Genomic DNA, 18,045 nt, shown 5'->3' with positions numbered 1-18,045 from the left:
TTTTGTTTTTTTATATTTTTTAACATTACTTTGTTGTATATATTATTTAAAGCTTTAATACTTTAGATTTGTTTATACTTTTGAGCATTTTTTTAAATTCTTTAAAATATTTGTTCTTTCTAAGAAAAATTTCCAATTTTTTTGACCCACCCTAATGTATATTTCTCAGTTGAGTTATGAACACATTCGCCAGCTTTCAGCGCTCATTGTGCGCCACAGTTTGTTTTCATCAATTGTGTGGCGTTATTATTTTATTATTATTGCATTATTTCTTATGCAATTGTTTACAGTGAATTTTAAAAAAATATTATTGCCGCATATCCGGCAAAGCCATATTGCAGCGGCAGGATTTTGCGACGTTTACGCTTGCGCTTAAGCGCTTTTATACGCCCCAGCCATAAATACAAGTACATACACATGTACATACATATGTAAGAATGTAGGGTATATGCCACAAGGCTGTGTAAGCACGAGCGTGTGTGTGATTGCTGGCGCAAAGCGATCAACCACATTCATCGAAACTATTTTATTTCCCTTTGACTCGCTCCACGGCATTTTCGTTTTGTTCAAATTTTTCCCCGATTAATTGAGGAAACTCAATAATAAGTAGTATTGTGTTGAAACACGGGCGAAAAGTGAAAAATATTATGCGGGCCGACAGTTGCAAATTGCATGGCTGCATGCGTGTGCGTGGCGTCTCTGTGTTGGGCGCGCATAAATTAATATATTACTCATACGCCCCGTCGCACGACCCCTTGCATGCCAGCACACGCCATATTCCAACACAATGGCAACGCGTGCAGTCGGTACTTTGCCGTGAGTTGCTGACAGCGCGTGAATTTTGCATGCCACACATACCAGCACACTCGCTCATGCTCCCACACACACACACATGCAGCGGCGATTAAACACTTTGCGGCACATAAGCGGAGCTGATTTCTGCGCGAGATCAACGAAATTAATGGGGTTTTCGACATGCTCTTGCGCCCGCACACAGCCACACATGCTCGTGCAACATGCGTGTGGCGGCGGCGGCGGCGGGGGCAGTCGATTGATATTACTTTTGTACAACTGGTTGCCAGCGCAATAATCATTAAACATAATAGAGCTGTAAATATTAATTGAAAAGTGGTAAAGCAGAAAGTAATACCTGCATGCGTCTGTGTGTGTGTGTGGGCGTCAATGTGTAGTGGCTAGTACTATTGTTGTTGTTGTTGTAGTTGCTGCGATAAAATCTTGATTTTGCCGCCGCAAGTTTCTGCAGCAAACACAACAACAGCAATGATCAAGTGCGCGGCCTCTTTTTCGCATTTCCCTTTTGCCATTTAATTTTTCTTCGATAATAAAATCCGTTATACTGTATTTTGGGCGCGCCGCATGTATTGGTATGTTGTTATGAGCTTCCTTGCAGCATGTGTGTTGTTTTTGTTGCCGCTGATGTTGCGTGTTGTTGTTGTTTTGCGTGATTGGCTCTACTGGTATGTGTATGTGTGTGTGTAGTAGCCACAAATATGTGTGGGGCACGTGCAACGAAAAACAACTGCCGTTAAAGCGTACAAAAACAACATGCACACACATACACACATATATATATACACTCAAGCAGTTGCGCTAGTATTAGTGCGCTCGCTGCCTTATTTACGGTGCATGCTTCTGCTTTACCACGAGTTCGCCTATCTTATGCTGCGGCAGACACATCCGATGCAAACAAACGCTTCGCGATTACACTGCACCGAGCACTGGCGCATTTCGGCTACAATTTAACACATGCCAATAGCAGTGTTGAAATCTTAATTAATCTTCCCGCGTGCGCTGCTCGGTTGCTCGATGAAATGGCCCATTGACTTCATTGTTTCGATATGATTTACGCCGCTTGTGGGATTTTATGAGCGCTGCCTCTCTGTGTCTTTGCTCTCCCCTTATCCTGTACGAGTATGTTTATTTTAATTGTTGCATAAGTTTAATTCAACAACCTTGGTTTTAATTGCAGCGCTCTTTTCAGCCAGCAGGCTACAAAGACATTATGGCTAATTAGTTTATGGATGAGAAAGCTGAGGTGGCAGGTAGTGGACCCTACTCATTTGATATACATATGTGTGAATTACTACTACATCAATTATTTAAATAAATTTAATTGAAATATTTATACATACTTGTTTGAACCTCAAAACCTAATTGAAATATTAGTTTACAATTTTTGCGGATCGCACTTCCCCTTAACCTTCTTAGAAGCCTCAAACATATTTTATATTTTTAATTAATAATGTGGCGCTTAAATTTTGAGAAAATGAGGAAACTACAATGAATTCACGTGATTTTAAGTTATTTTGATTGCTAAGAGCAAAAGCCGGGTAAATCCAATCGATATATTCGGTAATTGGTATTCGGTGCTTGACATATGGTATTCGGTTTTAATATTGAGTACTTGACTTTTGGTATGCGGTATTTGGTATTTGGTTACTTCGTACTTTAGTATTTGATTTTTAGAATTTAATACTGTGTTAGATATAAAGTAATCGGTTTTAATATTGGCCATTTCATCCTTCGTATTATTTGATATTCGGTTTTTAATACTATGTTGACATAAATTAACCAGTTTTAAGATTGGCTATTTGATCTTTGGTATGCGGTAATTGATATTCGGTTTTCAGTCGGCAGTTAATACTGGCATTTTGTTTTTGGCATTCAGTATTAGATATTAGGTAGTTAATATTGGATGTATAGATTTCGGTATTTGAGATAGAGTATTCGGTTTTAATATTGGTTATTTGATTCTTGATATTCGTTATTTGACATTCGATATACAGCATTTAATATCTGGTATTTGGTTTTGGGTAGTTAAAATTGGTACTTGTTACTCGATATTTAGCATTTGGTATTCAATATTAAATACTGCGTGTTTAGCATTCGCTAATTAATACTGTGTATTCGGTTTTTAATATTGGGTATTCGGTATTTGATAAACTGTATGCTTCAGATTTGTGGACTTGAAGCTGCCATATTTGAAGCAAATATTGAGAAAATTCGTTATTTGAGAAATAACCAAATGGGCCCTTAATCATTAGCAGACTTATAGCAATAATGACATTAAAATCATTAACAATTTTTTTTTATATTTTGATATTTAATTTTTAAGAGTTTAGTTCAATTTTCTTACTTTTTATTGTGGAATGAAAACTAAGCATATTACAAAATAAGTTAATACTTCAATAACAAATGCCACGTTTGCAGTACAACCTTAGCATACCTTTAGGCTGCACATTAGTGTTGAGTAGTAGCTTGGCAGCTACTTTTATAGCTGAGTTAGGCTTGCAATATGTTTTAAATGTTTTTTTTCTACAATTAATATGCAGTTGTTTACAACATATCCGAATATTATTGGAAAAAAAAATATTTTGAATAACATTCCAACATTGCTCGTTTTAACCCAAATTTGCTGCACACATTCGCACAAAAATGCATGCTAATGCGTCCCACTGTTGAGTGTGGTTGACGAGTAGCAAAACTCCCAACTCCTACCTTTCGTGCTCATTGACTAGTGCAGTAAATGGAAAATATTTATTTTTTCAGAAAATTTGTTTAAATTTAAGAGCGCACATGCTTAAGCAAGCACATACAAATATGCACAACAAAGTGCTTTTAAAAATACAACTCTGCATTGTATTGGTATTTGCTATGTGTGGCTGATATGCAATTCGATTTGGTTGAATGCAAACTGCAACAAAATAAAAGAAAACAGCAATTTCCTACATAAACTCAGTAACAAAATAGATTTATCATATTTATTTGATTGTTGAAATAAAGGAAATCTTCGCAAATTCGTTGTTGGTGTTGTTATTCTTTGTTTGTTACGGCAGATTGGCATATCTGGCGAGTGGAAATCGAATATTTTGATTTGTTTCGGTTTGTAGGTATTCAGATAGATTATAAAAATAAAATAGAATAAATTAAAATAAATAAAAAAAAATGTTTTCTTTAATTAGCACTTGAGGGCTGGAGTATATAGAGCTGTACGTCTATACTTTTCATTAAAAAATATGTTTTTTATTGTCTGCTGTCGCTATAATTGCATTAAGCTCGGCATTTTGCACATAATTGAAATATTCTCATGGAATATGCTTTACGCTCTTCTACAATTCATGAAAGCCGTTGAAAAAATTTGAAAATATCGGAAATGGAAATTGATGAAAAAGTAAAAAAAAAAAACAAATGAAATAAACAAATGAAAATCCACTATTTGCACACACACACACCAGCTTGAGCTGTTACTTTTTTCACAGCGCGCCGCTGGCACCCACCCTGTGCTTGTTTACTCGCTGCAATCAACTTTATTATCGTCGCATGTGACTCTTTGCACGCATTTACCTCTGCGTTAATAAATTAGCGAAAAAGATGGAAATGTGTTAGCAAAAAGCCGATATCGCCGCCACTGGCTTCAATATTTTTGGCCCCCCTTGCTAGTTGGCTGGTTGTTGGCAATATTTTGCGCTTCGGCTGTCAATTAATAGCGAATGAGGCTTGACATTTTGGCCTATAAAAACAATAACAATTGCCCTTCCCAGCACACATGCAGCACGCTATGGTGCCAAATATCCATGTAACGGTACATCTATATTTTTTCCACCTGACAGTTGTACCCCATTTAGGGTTTGTACACATGTAAAGTAATTTGATTGCTTTTGGCGGCTTTTTATGTTAACGGTACATATGTCAACGGCATGTAACATTTCACTGTCTGCCACATACCGGCTTATCTTTACGCACACATCGCGTATAAATAAATATATGCTTAATTTTTTCAATATGTTTTAATCACTGTTTGCAAAAACTTTTGCCGTTTGTTGAAATTTTGTGTCCGTTCCGCCTTGCTGCTGCCGAAAAATTAAGATATTGAATGAAAAATGTTCTGAAATGTTGGAAAAATGCTGATTGCCTGTTGGCTGTGGCGCTGTCCTCACATTGCCACGTTAATTGTAACTGTACGTTTGTAAAAAAAAAAAACAAATATTTTTTTTTCACAATTGAAGTTGCCTTAACATTCAAAAAGATTGTTCTTAAATTTAAAACCTATCGGATAAATTTTTGTGACCTTTCCGTTATTAGCAAGCATAAATTTTGAAGAAATATGAAATTGTATAACCGGGTATTCGGTTTTTGGTATTGGTATCCGGTACAGCGTATTTGATATTCGATATTTTTACTCTGAATTCGGTATTAGATATTCGGTTTTTAATACTGAGTATTCGGTATTTCATATTTGATACTCCGTTTTTGGTATTTGATATTTCGTACTTGTTATTTTATACATGGTATTTAATACAGGGTATGTGGTATTCGGTATTTAGTATTTGTTATTCGGTATTTGGTATTTTATACTGGATATTCGGTTTTTAATATTGGGAATTTGGTGCTTAATATTCAGTATACTGAGTATTAAGCATTTGATATTTAATTTCTGGTATTCGGTACTCGGTAAATTATGTTTGTTATTTAATACTGAGTACTTGGTATTTAATTTTTGAAGATCGGTTTTTTGTGCTCGACGTGCAATACTATTTCTTATTTGATATTTGGTATTTTATACACAGTATTTAACGCAGGGTTTGTGGTATTCTGAATTCAGTATTTGGTACTTGATATTTAGTATATAAAACTGGTTATTCGGTATTTAATACTGAGTACTTTATAGTCATTATTTTATATTGGATATGACGTTTTTTGTATTATATGCATATGTAATGCTGGATACTTGGTATTTGATATACGGTACTTGGTATTTATACTGGGCTTTCGGTATTTGATATACTTGTATATATACATATATACATACATATGTACACAAATTTTATACTGGGTATTTGGCATATGATTTGTAGTACTCAGTAAATTATATTTGGTATTTTGATATTCGGTTTTTGATATTCGATGTGTAATACTGAGTATTTAGTATTTGATATTCGGTATTTAATACTGCATATTGACTATTCGGTATTTTTTATTAGATATTTAGTATTCGGTATTGATATAAGAAATTCGGTTATCATAATTTGGTATTTTGTAATCGGTAGTTGGTACCCGGTACCCGGTATTCGGTATTTACTATTTAATAACTTAATTTCTTATTTAATAATAATTAATTAATTCAAACACTTTTTTCTGCTGGAATTTCGTGCGGTATTTATAATTACTTTCCATCCAAAGTGAAAATTTCAGTTGAAGCTCTTAATCGTGAATGTAAATATTCAGAAATATTTAAGCGCAACCAAAGGCAAATTTATTAACTTAACACATATGGATACATGTATACATATATACAAATTGTTGTGCATAAACTTTAAATACTTTACCGTAATTCAATTTGTGGAATCTTACATAAAGTTAAAACTAAATCAATAAGAAGATACATACATAGATACAGCAACACATATGCACATACAATATACCTACATATGTATACCTGTATATATACCATTTTAAAAGCATATATCTGTTGTAAGATATAGCTATGTGTGTGTTTGTATATAGGTGCGTGTTTGTTTTGTCTTTGTATGTATGTTGATTAGTCGGCTGCTCACATTAGTTATGAAAATGTCTTATTAGATTGTGCCAAATTACATGAACATGCCGAAATTTGTGTGTTAAGCCGCATTATGCCTAATCAAATATTAAACAAACAATAAAACAACAACTAAATTTACAAGCTGGCAATGCTCAGTCAAAGTGACTTTGAATTATACACTTTGCACACACACACACATATCATATATAAATGTGTGTACATAAGTTTGTAGGCATTTAAAAGTGGCTTCAATGAAAAGCAGTTGAACTCTTGCGGTCGCCAGCTTAAATTCAAAATGAAATTAATTTCTCAAATTTCCACCACACACTCACACGCACACACAAGCAGCTCATATTACGCAATAATTCCTGCTTATAAATATAAAGTAAAGTATAAAGCTGCATGTGTTTCAAATGAAAATTAAATGCTTTCCAATACTTGGCGTTAATTCGATTTGTTACATTTGAAATTATTTTGTTTATTTAAAATGAAATCAGTGAAATTCTGTTGTGAAATGTCGGTTGCCATTTAAATGCCAACTGAATGTAATTGTGACTTATACACACATTGATATAAGAGGACAGCTCAGTTTAAAGGCGAGTAATATGGTTGGGATATTGAAAACAAGAGCGGTTTGCCGAGATATGTGCTAAGAGTTTTGTTATAATTAACCATTTCGCTCAAAAAATATTATTTTTTTGTTTAATTTGGCCTAAATCATTTATAGAGTATTTAAAATTTTATTTGTATATAATTTTTTTATCGTTTTTCTTTCTTTATTTAATTTTCGTTTTCATTGAAAATTTATGATTTTCGATATTTAGTATTTTTGCAAATACTTTCACATTCCCCAAACTGAAATTTATGCAAAAGAGAATATAATTTATTCTAAAATATAACCTACTTAGTAAGCGTGCCTCGTCTATTTGCGCTTTAAGCTGCTTATGAGTAGTTGCTTTGCCGAGATTTTCACACAATTTCGCCACAGTGACTTTGCTGGTATTTGTTTGTCTTGCCGACATTTCAAAAATTCATTGAGTGCCTTTCGAATTTGCGGTAACTTAATACCGTCACACGCACACACACTTATACGCTTACATAAGCATCCATCCGCATTACTGCCACAGAAGTGCTGTAGACAAGTGCAGTCAAATAAATAAATGCATACATATTTACAGCGTTTATATTTCACATATTTTATGTCAGTGTTTACAAGATTATGCTAGTGCTGGTCTGCATGCTTGTCGATTTGCATTTTATCAAACATATGAACATCAGAGTGGCATGCTTCCGTAATGTTACGTATACGCCGTGTTGCACTTAAACCTTGCTTTGCTGATTTTATGTATTCTTTGACAATCAAGCTGTACTCAATTATTACAATTTGTGTTAAATACGTTTTGATTTGCAGGTGTTAGGAATGAAAAATTTACCGTTAGAGGCAAACAAATTTACTGTGATACAAAATTTAATATTAAACAGTTTTTAGTTTTAACAAATTTTGTCTAATGGCAACTGTTACTGTTATAAAAATTTCAAAATTTCATATTAAAAAATTTAGTTCCACAAAAAAAAATTTTAATTCAATTGAATTAAAAAAAAATCCAATTTTAGAAAAAAATACAGTTATGTGAAAATAATTTGCAGTTACAAAAAATTAACAATAACATATTAACAGTTATACAAAAAAAAAATTACAAAAAATTTTGGTTTGAAAAAAATGTACAGTTATAATTAAATTTGAAGTTTTAAAAATTTATATTCCGATATAGAAAACAATTTACAGTTAAATATAAAAAATTTACAATTGTGCTAAAAAAATTTTAAAAATGTTATTTTTAAAGCAACACGTATTATTGCACGATTTTATTATATTTATATTTGACACTCTCATAAAAAAACAACAACAACTGAACTGTGTAAATTTAGTTGTCATTGGATTTAAGCTCGGAGCACATATGCACAGTAGCACGCTTGTGAGCCACTGCAATCGCTCGGAAATATTTATTAAATAAATTTTTGTACACACACACACACAAACGCATACAGTGACTCACGCCATACGGCCCAAAGCGAAATTATGTTTCAACTCATTGACATTTTCCTTTTATACGCGCTGACCGACATTGATTTCGTATTTAAATATGAAACATTTTCATATTTGCAAACAACAAATAAGCGAGCGCCACATGTACGTGCATTAGCTGGAGCAAAAAGCTTTAGTGTTGACCTCACATACTTTGCCTATGTGTGTGTGAGTGCACGCGCGACCTTTGCGTGTTCGCACAAAAGACTAATAAAAGTCCATATAAACACTGGCGCATTGTTCATTGATTACGCTTAATGCTTTTACTGTATAGCGCATGCAATGCTTGCTGCTTTTTGCTTATTGCTTACACTTTAAAATAATTTTATTATTTATTCATATTATAAAAGGGACAAAAATGCCAGCGTAAAAGCGGAAATTTAATTTTTTCTTGCGGAAATTAAAATTGTGTCATATTTCAATATGGCAACAATCAGCGTACATTTGTTGTTGTACACAAACACACAGCATCATTGTTATTTGTGTTGCTCTATTTCGGCTTTGTGTGGCTGTGTGCATGTGTATGTGTGTGCCTTTATGGCAGCCAACCTTTTAAAATCGCGTGTGTGTGTGTCATGGCGTATACGTAACACGGTAGTAACTGACACCTATTTGCCTTGTAGGACAGTTTGTGTTAATAGTTTTATATATAATTTTTTTTTAATGCAATTTTAAATTTTGGGATCGTAATGTTTTATTATGAAAAAATACGAGTCACCCTTTTCAATATTGTTAATAAATGTATTTTATCTTCAATGAAATTGCGCTTTGCAACATCCGAAGTTGCTCCATTTTTAACTGCCCCAGTAACTGGTCGCCATCACACTAGTCCATCTTCGTGCAATTGTGTTCGCTTGCGACCAACTATCATTTCGATGTTTCGGTGTTTTTCCGCGAAGCAAGTGGGAATTATTTGTACGTGTGTAATGGGTGTGCACATAAACCGTTGTTTGTTTATGCGGTTATGCATTGTTGCATTGTTACATTGCTACATTCAATGTTGCTTAAAATATATTACAAATTAAAAAGTATATTGAATGCACACGTGTTGTGCGGAGGGGGCGAGCGGGCGAGCGGGCGAAAAAAGCGCTTAAGCTCTTTGCCCATATCCTTGGTAAATAAAATACGATGCAATGCATAAAAATGTGTATAATATAATAAAATTGATATTGTGATTGTTTGATTGTTTGCTGTGCAGTTTCTTTTCATCGGATTTGTTTATATTCTGTAGCTTAAATGAAATGTATACAAAGCTAAGGAAGTGAGGGAAATTGGAATTATTAAATTGTGAAATGGACAATTTAATGCTGCATAGACATAGTTAGGATTTTAACACGCATTTTAAATTTCAAGATATTGCCATTTTTTTTTCAAGTAACAAAATTCGAAAAATAGTGAAATACGGACAAATGGCGTCTAACCAAAATCGTTTCCAATGAGAGGTGTTATAAAGTGTCTTCGTTAAGTAGTATTTATGCGTCTGATGATCTCTATTTACTTTAACGTTCAAAGCAGATGGCAACTCTTAAACAAAAAACCCTTTTTAAGCATTTTTAGTTTGACATTTTTCAAGAAATATAAAATTTTATAAATAAAATTAAGTAAAAAATTCAAACAGGTGGCAACTCTTCACACAAAAGACATTCATAAAGCATATCAAGATTGATATTTTTAAAGAAATATTAAATTTTATAAATAAAATTAAGTAAAAAATTTAAACACGTGGCATCTCTTTACACAAAAAATATTCGAAAAGCATCTACATTTTATATTTATTATGAAATATTTATTTTTTTTTTATAAAATGAAGAAAAATATAAATGTGGGTGGCAAATCTTTATACAAAAAATATTTCTGAAGCATATTTAGTTTGGTATCTTTAAATATAATATAATTTTTTTTCATAAATAAAATTTATTAAAAATTTAGTACAGGTGGCAACTCTTTGCACAAAAAATCCTTGCTGAGCATTATTAGTTTGATATTTCTAAAGAAATATTGAATGTTTTAAAAATAAAATAAAGCAAACAATTAAAATAGATGGCAACCATCCAAACAAATTTTAAAATTTTTCTGAAACCTCTGCGATTTGTTACCATTTTAAAGTATTTTTTGTTGTCTTATTTTAATTTGAAATGTATTAATTTCAGCGAACTTCTCAACAATGAGAATATTACTACTCGACTCATAACTTACTCACCCTCCAAAAAGTTCAAAGTACGAAAATACTGACCAGTCATATTATGCAACAACGGGCAGCTTTGTACCACACATATTTACTCGTCACGTTGCCAACAATCAACAAAAAAGCAGCAGCACACTGCACTTATAACGAGCACACTCGGGTAATACGGTTATAAACCACCGTTAGAAGTCAAACACCTGAGTTGACCCATTTCAACTGCTCATAAATGGCAGCAATCAATGTGTGATTCCTAATGCGTAATAGCACACAGACACATTCACACACATTCACACACAAATATTACCCTTCCATGTCATGCCGTACAGCCGCAGTCGTTTGTGGTTGTGTCGACACACCTATTGCTCGCCCAGTGGTTTGCCTCCACTTCCGCCTCATCCAATGCATGCGAAACGGTGCATAGAGGAAACCAATAAAATGCCAATTTTTGCTGTAATTCTCGTTAAATAAGTTCGATTGCTGTGGCTGTTGACGTTTGCGATATCGATGTGTGTGTGTGTATGTGTTGTGAGCCTGTGTGAGTGCCCAGTTACCTGGAATCGAAGTTAAGTGCAGTACAGTGTTGTGGAGTACTTGTAAAACTGTTGCAACATCAGAAGTGTAACTGTAAGTTACAACTGAGAGTGTATGTGAGTGTGTGAGTATGTGCATAGTTGTTACGGTCATTCATGTGGAACGAGGGTATTTGTACTCGTAAATGCACTCAGGGCACAGGTTTGCTTGTGTATTACAAATGCGCTTATAAGTACTTCTACAAATAACGGTATATTTGCACATTTAATTGCAAGCTCCGTTATATATATTCATATAGGGAGAGCCAATTTTATGCTAACTCTTGTTCGTTTATACACTACCAAATCAATAACAAAATTATTGCTTAAAATTTTTCGTTTTATTTTTTTAGTTTTGCTTAAAATTTTAATTTTGTTTTCTTCTTCTTTTTTGTTTTTTCTTTTTAATTTTAATTTTAATTAAAAATTTAATTTCATGCATTTTAAACGCATGCATTGGATTTAATTTTAATTTTAACATTAATTTTAATTTTTATTTTGGTTTTAAATATAATTTTAATTTTAGTTTTAATTTTAAATTTTTTATTAATTTTATTTTCATTCTTAATTAATTTAAATTAGAACCAGACATTACGATGTGCTTTTTACTACTTCTTAGTCGTTCTAAAAATCTATAAATTTTCAACTTAAATTATTAGGTTCATTCTAAAGTTTTTTTACTCTCTTGCTTACAGATCACCTCCTTTAACGAATTCTCCAGCTCAGTGTTATCACAAAACAATAAAAACAAAAGCAATGGCCTTCCAACGCAGCTACAGCAAAGTGTGGTGGGGCTCCGATAATCAACAGTTACCCTCCTCTTTGGCGCTGTCCTCTGCGGCGGGTGGCGCATCCTCCATCGGCGACGGCAGCAGTTTCACAAGCGGCGGTTTCTACTACGGCTCTTACTTTACACAAAAGACACAACAACCGAATGCGCAGCGTACACATTACAACAACCACAGTGGCGGATATCATTCGCTGGATTCGGGCAGCTTTCGTTCGCACGTGGGCAATTTGTCGCGTATACAGGAAGTCGATGACGAGCACAACCACTCGAAGTTGTCGTGGGGCAAACGTGACAGTCCCGGCAGTCTGCGCAGCCAGGTGAGTGATATTACATCATAAGGCGACAGTCATTGAATATAATTCTCTTGTACTTCACATTGCATTGTTACTAATCAGCATAAATTTCATTGCTCCGCGAATATTTGCAGGACTCGGGCTTCTCTGACAATGATGAGTCGCACAGCGGTCGCAGTCTCGGCGGACGTTCGTCGAAACCCTCCTCACCCAGCGCCAAATCGACGGGCAGTGCACGCAGTGTGGCCAGTTCGCCGAGTTCAGTGCGCTCAGCGGCGGTTGAGACGCCACCCACAGTTATCAGACGCGTAGGCAAATCGGAATTCTATTCACCGCTGGTGAACGTATCGCGTCGTATATCATTTTCCGGTTCACCTGCCACAACGGTCACGCTGGATGCCGCCTTAGCCGCGAAGCAGGACTCAAAGTCACATTTGCCGCAATGCTTGACTGCTGATGAGCTGTTGATGGACGAGGCTGTGAGTGCTGCGAAGAAATTGAATTTCGACGATGCTAATGCGAGCGGTGGACTGGCCGTTGCCGGACCGCAGCAAGCGCAACAACAGCTACCGAAACGACGACGCCGTATCATACGTCAGCCCACGAAACCCATGTCGCCCACAAAGCGCCGCACCTTAGTCGAGGATGCAGATAATAGTGATGAGGAACGCGATGCCGGCAGCGAGGTGAAAGACAGCAATTCATTTGATGAGCTTGATCGTTCAGCGGAACATAATCGCTCACGTACGCGTTTGCATGTTGTGCCAGATTACAACAATGAAACTGTCTATCTTGGTGTGGTTGCCACAACTCCCAACGCAAAGCCGTACAACAATGAAACGGTAGTACTGGGCGCCGGTGGTGAAATTACGAGCGCGCCCCAGGAAGATAGCAACAACAATACGCTTAAGTACGAAGCGCTCGATATGGACGACACGTTGTCGCCGCTGAAAGCAACCGAACAGCGCTTTTTGGCTAGTACGAGCACACCGAAAGCCGCACAACTCAGCAGTGCGAAGCCGTGGACGCAGATGTCTTTCCGCCATGTCACACATGAGTATGATAATCCATTGTTAAACGGACATGCACCGGATCTGCAGCATTGGTTGCATGACTTGCGTTCATCATACGAACACGAAGTGATGTCTACACTACAAACTAAGTCTATAGCGCAAGAAGCCTTCAAGAATCTGACGATAACGACGAATACCGTGGCCAAATTGATACGGCAGTTGCAGCAGCGCGCTCTTTATATGCAATCGGATTTCGAGCGAGTGGAGCGCATATTGTCCGGCGCGCAGGAGGCCACACTACACGAGGCGCTCTCTGGCGCTGAACAGCTGGTGGAGAATGTCGCCGAATTTACACAGGTGCTCGAACGACGCGCTGTCTTCTTCAATGAGTCGCGCGCCGATCGCAAGCGTTATGACGAAAATATTCAGCAAATACATATCATAACCAAGGACACACGCTACTCACTCGAGCGCCAACACTACATCAATCTAGAGTCGTTGTTAGATGATGTGCACGTGCTGAAGCGCTACCTGCTGATTAGTCTGCGGCAACTGTTCGAGAAAATGGTGCGTGTTATTGTACAAAGCGTCGAACAAGGTCACTGTGATCTCATGCTGCGTGCCAACATCAACATGATTGCGACGCTGATGAACATCGATTACGAGGGCTTCGCTTCGCTCACCGACGCATTTGTGCAGAATGAAGCCGTGCGCGCCCTATTCATCGTCTGCCTCGAGAATAAGCTGTCCTCAGTGCGCGCGCAAGCACTGCGTGCACTTGCTACGGTTTGCTGCTCACCAGCGGCCATTGCGCAGCTGGGCGCTTGTGGTGGCATCGAAATCGTACGCGACATTATACAAGTGCCGGGTAAAGAGCGGAAAGGCGAATTTAAGCGCGGCGATATTGAGCGCCGCGAGGCAGTATCACTGCTGACGCAAATCACTGCTGCTTGGCATGGTCCTGAGCATCGTGTTGATGGCCTGAAGGCGTGTGCAGAGATCATAGTGGAAGGGCTGACGCAGTTGATAACGAGTACTGCGTGCGCGCAGACACTGCTCTTGTGTGCAGCTGCTTTGAATAATCTGAGTCGCATCGAGGTGACGTCACATTACTCGATAATGTCAAATGAGGCAATCTTCAAATTGGTCGAGGTGGTGCAGACTCGTAGCGAAGAAGCATCTATTTTTCTCTACGTAAGTACATAATAACCAACGTTTCTTTATGTATGTGTGTATGTGTTTTACGAGAAAAGGTTTGGTTGTTTGTTACTTGAAAGGAGATTATGTCTATATTTATTATCATTTCCAGATCTTATTCGATATTTTAGAAAAAGAAAAGTTTCTCTAAGGCAACCTTCTAATAGAGTTCTAACGTAAAAGGATATTCTTCATTCCCATTAGTAAGAAATATTTGAGATTCAATTGTCAATTGAAAAATAAATAGCCATTCTAAGTCTCTTTCCCCCAACTGTCCCAATTTCGAAGGCACGAAGTGACTTATAAAACACCCAATTCAACAGGACAAGCCATCATATATTATCTTCAGAAAGAACACAAGTTCAAAGTAAAACTAAACCTAAACCAGAAAGGAAAATCAATTTTATATTAGAATGTGTATTTTATGAGCCTCTAAACTGACGTAGGTAAGGATGAGTATGCGGCCCAAATGCCATAAGAAGGCGAGTAGTGTGAGATCCGAATGAGAAATGGCATACAAGAAGGAACTAAAAATCTCGTAAATCGACCAACACTCCGAGCCAACTGTGCTGTGTGTGGACATTGAACTGACGAATGACATGAATCGATGCCGAGCCATTTTGAGTATTTGAGGGGTACTGCTGTAGGCTGCGCCGGATGGCCGCTGGAGTATATAAATCACTCAGTCAATCGCTACTAAAAAGCCATTTCTAATTTTATTGAAAGCTTTTCAAGTAACATTCGCTCAAATGGTATATTAAAGTGGCTGTTGGATGAAGAGAGCAACCAAAAGCAAACGACTGTGGGCGAGAGGGATGAAGGCACGAGTTGGTAAGCAAATGAACTCATCCCATGACAGAGTTTTCAAATGACAAAGTGCTTAAGCTTTGTGCGGACGCCTATGAGCATTAAAGCAGTTTGGTGGTTGGCGGCAGCTACTTCCGGTTGCCAAATCTGTGTGGGGAGGGGATGAGAGCTGGTGAAATTTATTTCCAAATTTGTAAAGCAATTTTTCTCTTTTCTGCTTCTTTTAGAGTAAAATGTATTTCTCATTTTGTTTTAGTGGCACAACCTAATTCTTCACTTTCTGTGTTTCTGCGACAGAGGCACCGAGCCTTCTGTGCGTGTGTGTGTGTGAAAGCGTATGCCTATTCAATTGCCATGAGGCACATTCATTTTGGAATATTAGCAATCAAATTTCGACTTATGCTAATTCGTAGCCTGTTTTTTTCTTCTCCATTGTAGGAACAAATCGTAGCGATGTTGCACAATATGTCGATGAACAAGAAGTGCCACAGTCACTTGGCCAATGGCAGCATCATAAATTTCATCACGTGCGCATACCAAACGGAATTCTACAAGTGCTACGAATCGCGCGCCGAGAGCGATGCACAGCGCCGTACTATCAAAGCTATTCTGCATACATTGACACACTTGGTGCACGAGTCCAGTCTGGGCATTGAACTGCTGGAGCAGCATCGCGTGCCCGCCTTCTTCCGGCAGGCGCTGTCAATTGGCAGCGCTGGTGGTGGTGGTGGCGCTGGTGCTGGCATGGAGGTATGGTCCCTGGACGGTAGCCATGGCAGAGACATTTCGGCGTTGGCGCGCCAATTGCTGCAGGCGCAAAAACAGGAGCAAACTGCCGCGCAGGCCGGCTGTGATGGCGCGCTGACTACCGCTACTGGAAATGGTGTTGGCGCGCAAGCGATGGCGGGCGCAGTTGGCGGTAGCGGCAGTGGTAGTGGCAGTGGCAGTGGCAGAGGCAATTTCAAATTCAATTTGACGCGTCAGGAGAGTTTCGTCTGAGTGGCTGTTGCTGGATGGCATGCAACACAGCTGCAAATGTATGTTGCGCGTTGTGCGTTGAGCGCCTTGGGTCATTAGACTTCTGCAATCGTCGTCACGGCGGTCAGTCAGCTGCTAGTCCCGTAAATACGATTACCGCTTGTTTTCTCTCGCCTCAGACTTACTTACCAGCCAGTCGCGCTTGTTGCGTCGCGTATGCGCTCATCGTGGCGCTGACATGAGGCGCTTTCCGGCATAAAAAAGGAACTGCCGCTGACGCTCGCAGTGTAAACGAGTTTTTGCCACTTTTACTTGCTAAAAGTGTGCGCAAAGACTCTTTAAGAATTTGAAAAATAAAATTGATATTTTTGTGTATATGTGTATTATTTATTTAAAAGTAAATATATGCATATATTACTTTATGGTTTTATTTTTGTTGTGTGCGTCGAAAAGCGCGCTTTTGAGCGAAAAATGTTGTAAATAAATTAATCTGTAAAAATGTTTATAAATTAGCATAATTTTTTTATTAATTAAAAATTAAATGTAAACTAGTAAGCATGTATGTATGTAGTGCGCTAATGATTTACGCGTGATTTTGAAAACATGCCATAATTCGCGCATTGCTTTTTGACAGCGCTTGTAATTAAATTAATTATGTACAAACCATTTCCACATCGAATGTGCGAACTCAACGGAGTAACGTAGTCAGTTATGTGCCAAAAATCGTTAAAATTTATGTGTGTCGCTGTGTGACCGATATTATCACTATAGAATGGCAACGAGTGTGTGTGTTTGTATTAATTGCGTGTGAGCCGTTTTTTTGCTGCTTGCTGCTCTCGCTTTATAAATCACAAATGACACGCAATAATTTTGCTACTCAAAAAATGTAATATATTTATGTTTATATATTTGTATATAATATTTATAGTGTCCTGTTTTATGCAGACAAATTTATTAATAATTAATTCACGAATTTTATTCATACAATTAAGTTTTTTCGTACCTTTGTCTTTTTTCGCATTATTATTGAAAGAATGTAATAAAAAAAAGCAATTCAAATACAAATTATGAGTCAGTTTGGTGTTTCAATATTTTTGAGATAAATAATTCACGTAAGTAAACGAAACTCAAGGTAGCCGAGTGCGTTAATAACACTCAGTTGATTTTGGGTTCGAATCACAGACATAATACTAGGTTAGGTTAGGCTAGTTTGGTAGACAAATGAGCCACGCACAGACCGATTTTGTCCATTGCGATGTCAGATAAAGTTCCGTTACGAAGTCCATGAGGTGTAGTAAATCCTTAGAATGTATGCGCTTGACGCTTATTTCAGCACACTCTTTGGCCGTCTACCGTGAGGACCCCAAATTCTTAAATCGTAGCCTTGCTTATGCGTTACAAATGCCTTGCTCTTGACATTTCCTGCAATCTTCTCGGCCTTTTAGCCTCATGCTGAAAGATGTGTCGCCGCCAATATGGGACCAGTGAGTATTCGAGTGCCAGTAGAAATTTTGTATATTATCGATCAATCGCTTTACACATGACTTTGCAGTTTTGCACCCAGATAG

At 37.1% G+C, this 18,045-nt stretch overlaps 2 protein-coding genes across 6 annotated transcripts in view; one reads left to right on the top strand and one right to left on the bottom strand.

Moving 5' to 3' along the window:
• LOC126756390 (uncharacterized) overlaps positions 1-17,542 on the top strand; it is a 33,581-nt gene extending 16,039 nt beyond the window's left edge. Inside the window, exons 2-4 of the mRNA XM_050469432.1 lie at positions 12,095-12,506; positions 12,617-14,689; positions 15,938-17,542. Coding sequence (XP_050325389.1) covers positions 12,156-12,506; positions 12,617-14,689; positions 15,938-16,498 — 2,985 coding nt within the window. The 5' untranslated portion in view covers positions 12,095-12,155 and the 3' untranslated portion in view covers positions 16,499-17,542. The remainder of the gene's footprint in view (positions 1-12,094; positions 12,507-12,616; positions 14,690-15,937) is intronic.
• LOC126756393 (inositol-pentakisphosphate 2-kinase) overlaps positions 1-18,045 on the bottom strand; it is a 214,613-nt gene that overhangs the window by 131,952 nt on the left and 64,616 nt on the right. The window contains exon 1 of one of the 5 annotated variants that reach the window (XM_050469440.1): positions 2,154-2,207. The exons of the other annotated variants lie outside the window; for them this stretch is intronic. The gene's annotated coding sequence lies outside the window, so the exon portion shown is untranslated. Of the gene's footprint in view, positions 1-2,153; positions 2,208-18,045 lie in introns of those variants that run through there. 5 annotated transcript variants of the gene reach the window in all.

Source organism: Bactrocera neohumeralis, chromosome 4 (genome assembly GCF_024586455.1).
Source record: "Bactrocera neohumeralis isolate Rockhampton chromosome 4, APGP_CSIRO_Bneo_wtdbg2-racon-allhic-juicebox.fasta_v2, whole genome shotgun sequence".
Classification (NCBI taxonomy): domain Eukaryota; kingdom Metazoa; phylum Arthropoda; class Insecta; order Diptera; family Tephritidae; genus Bactrocera; species Bactrocera neohumeralis.
Note: the sequence above shows the minus strand (reverse complement) of the source record. Positions and strands in the feature narration are given on the sequence as shown.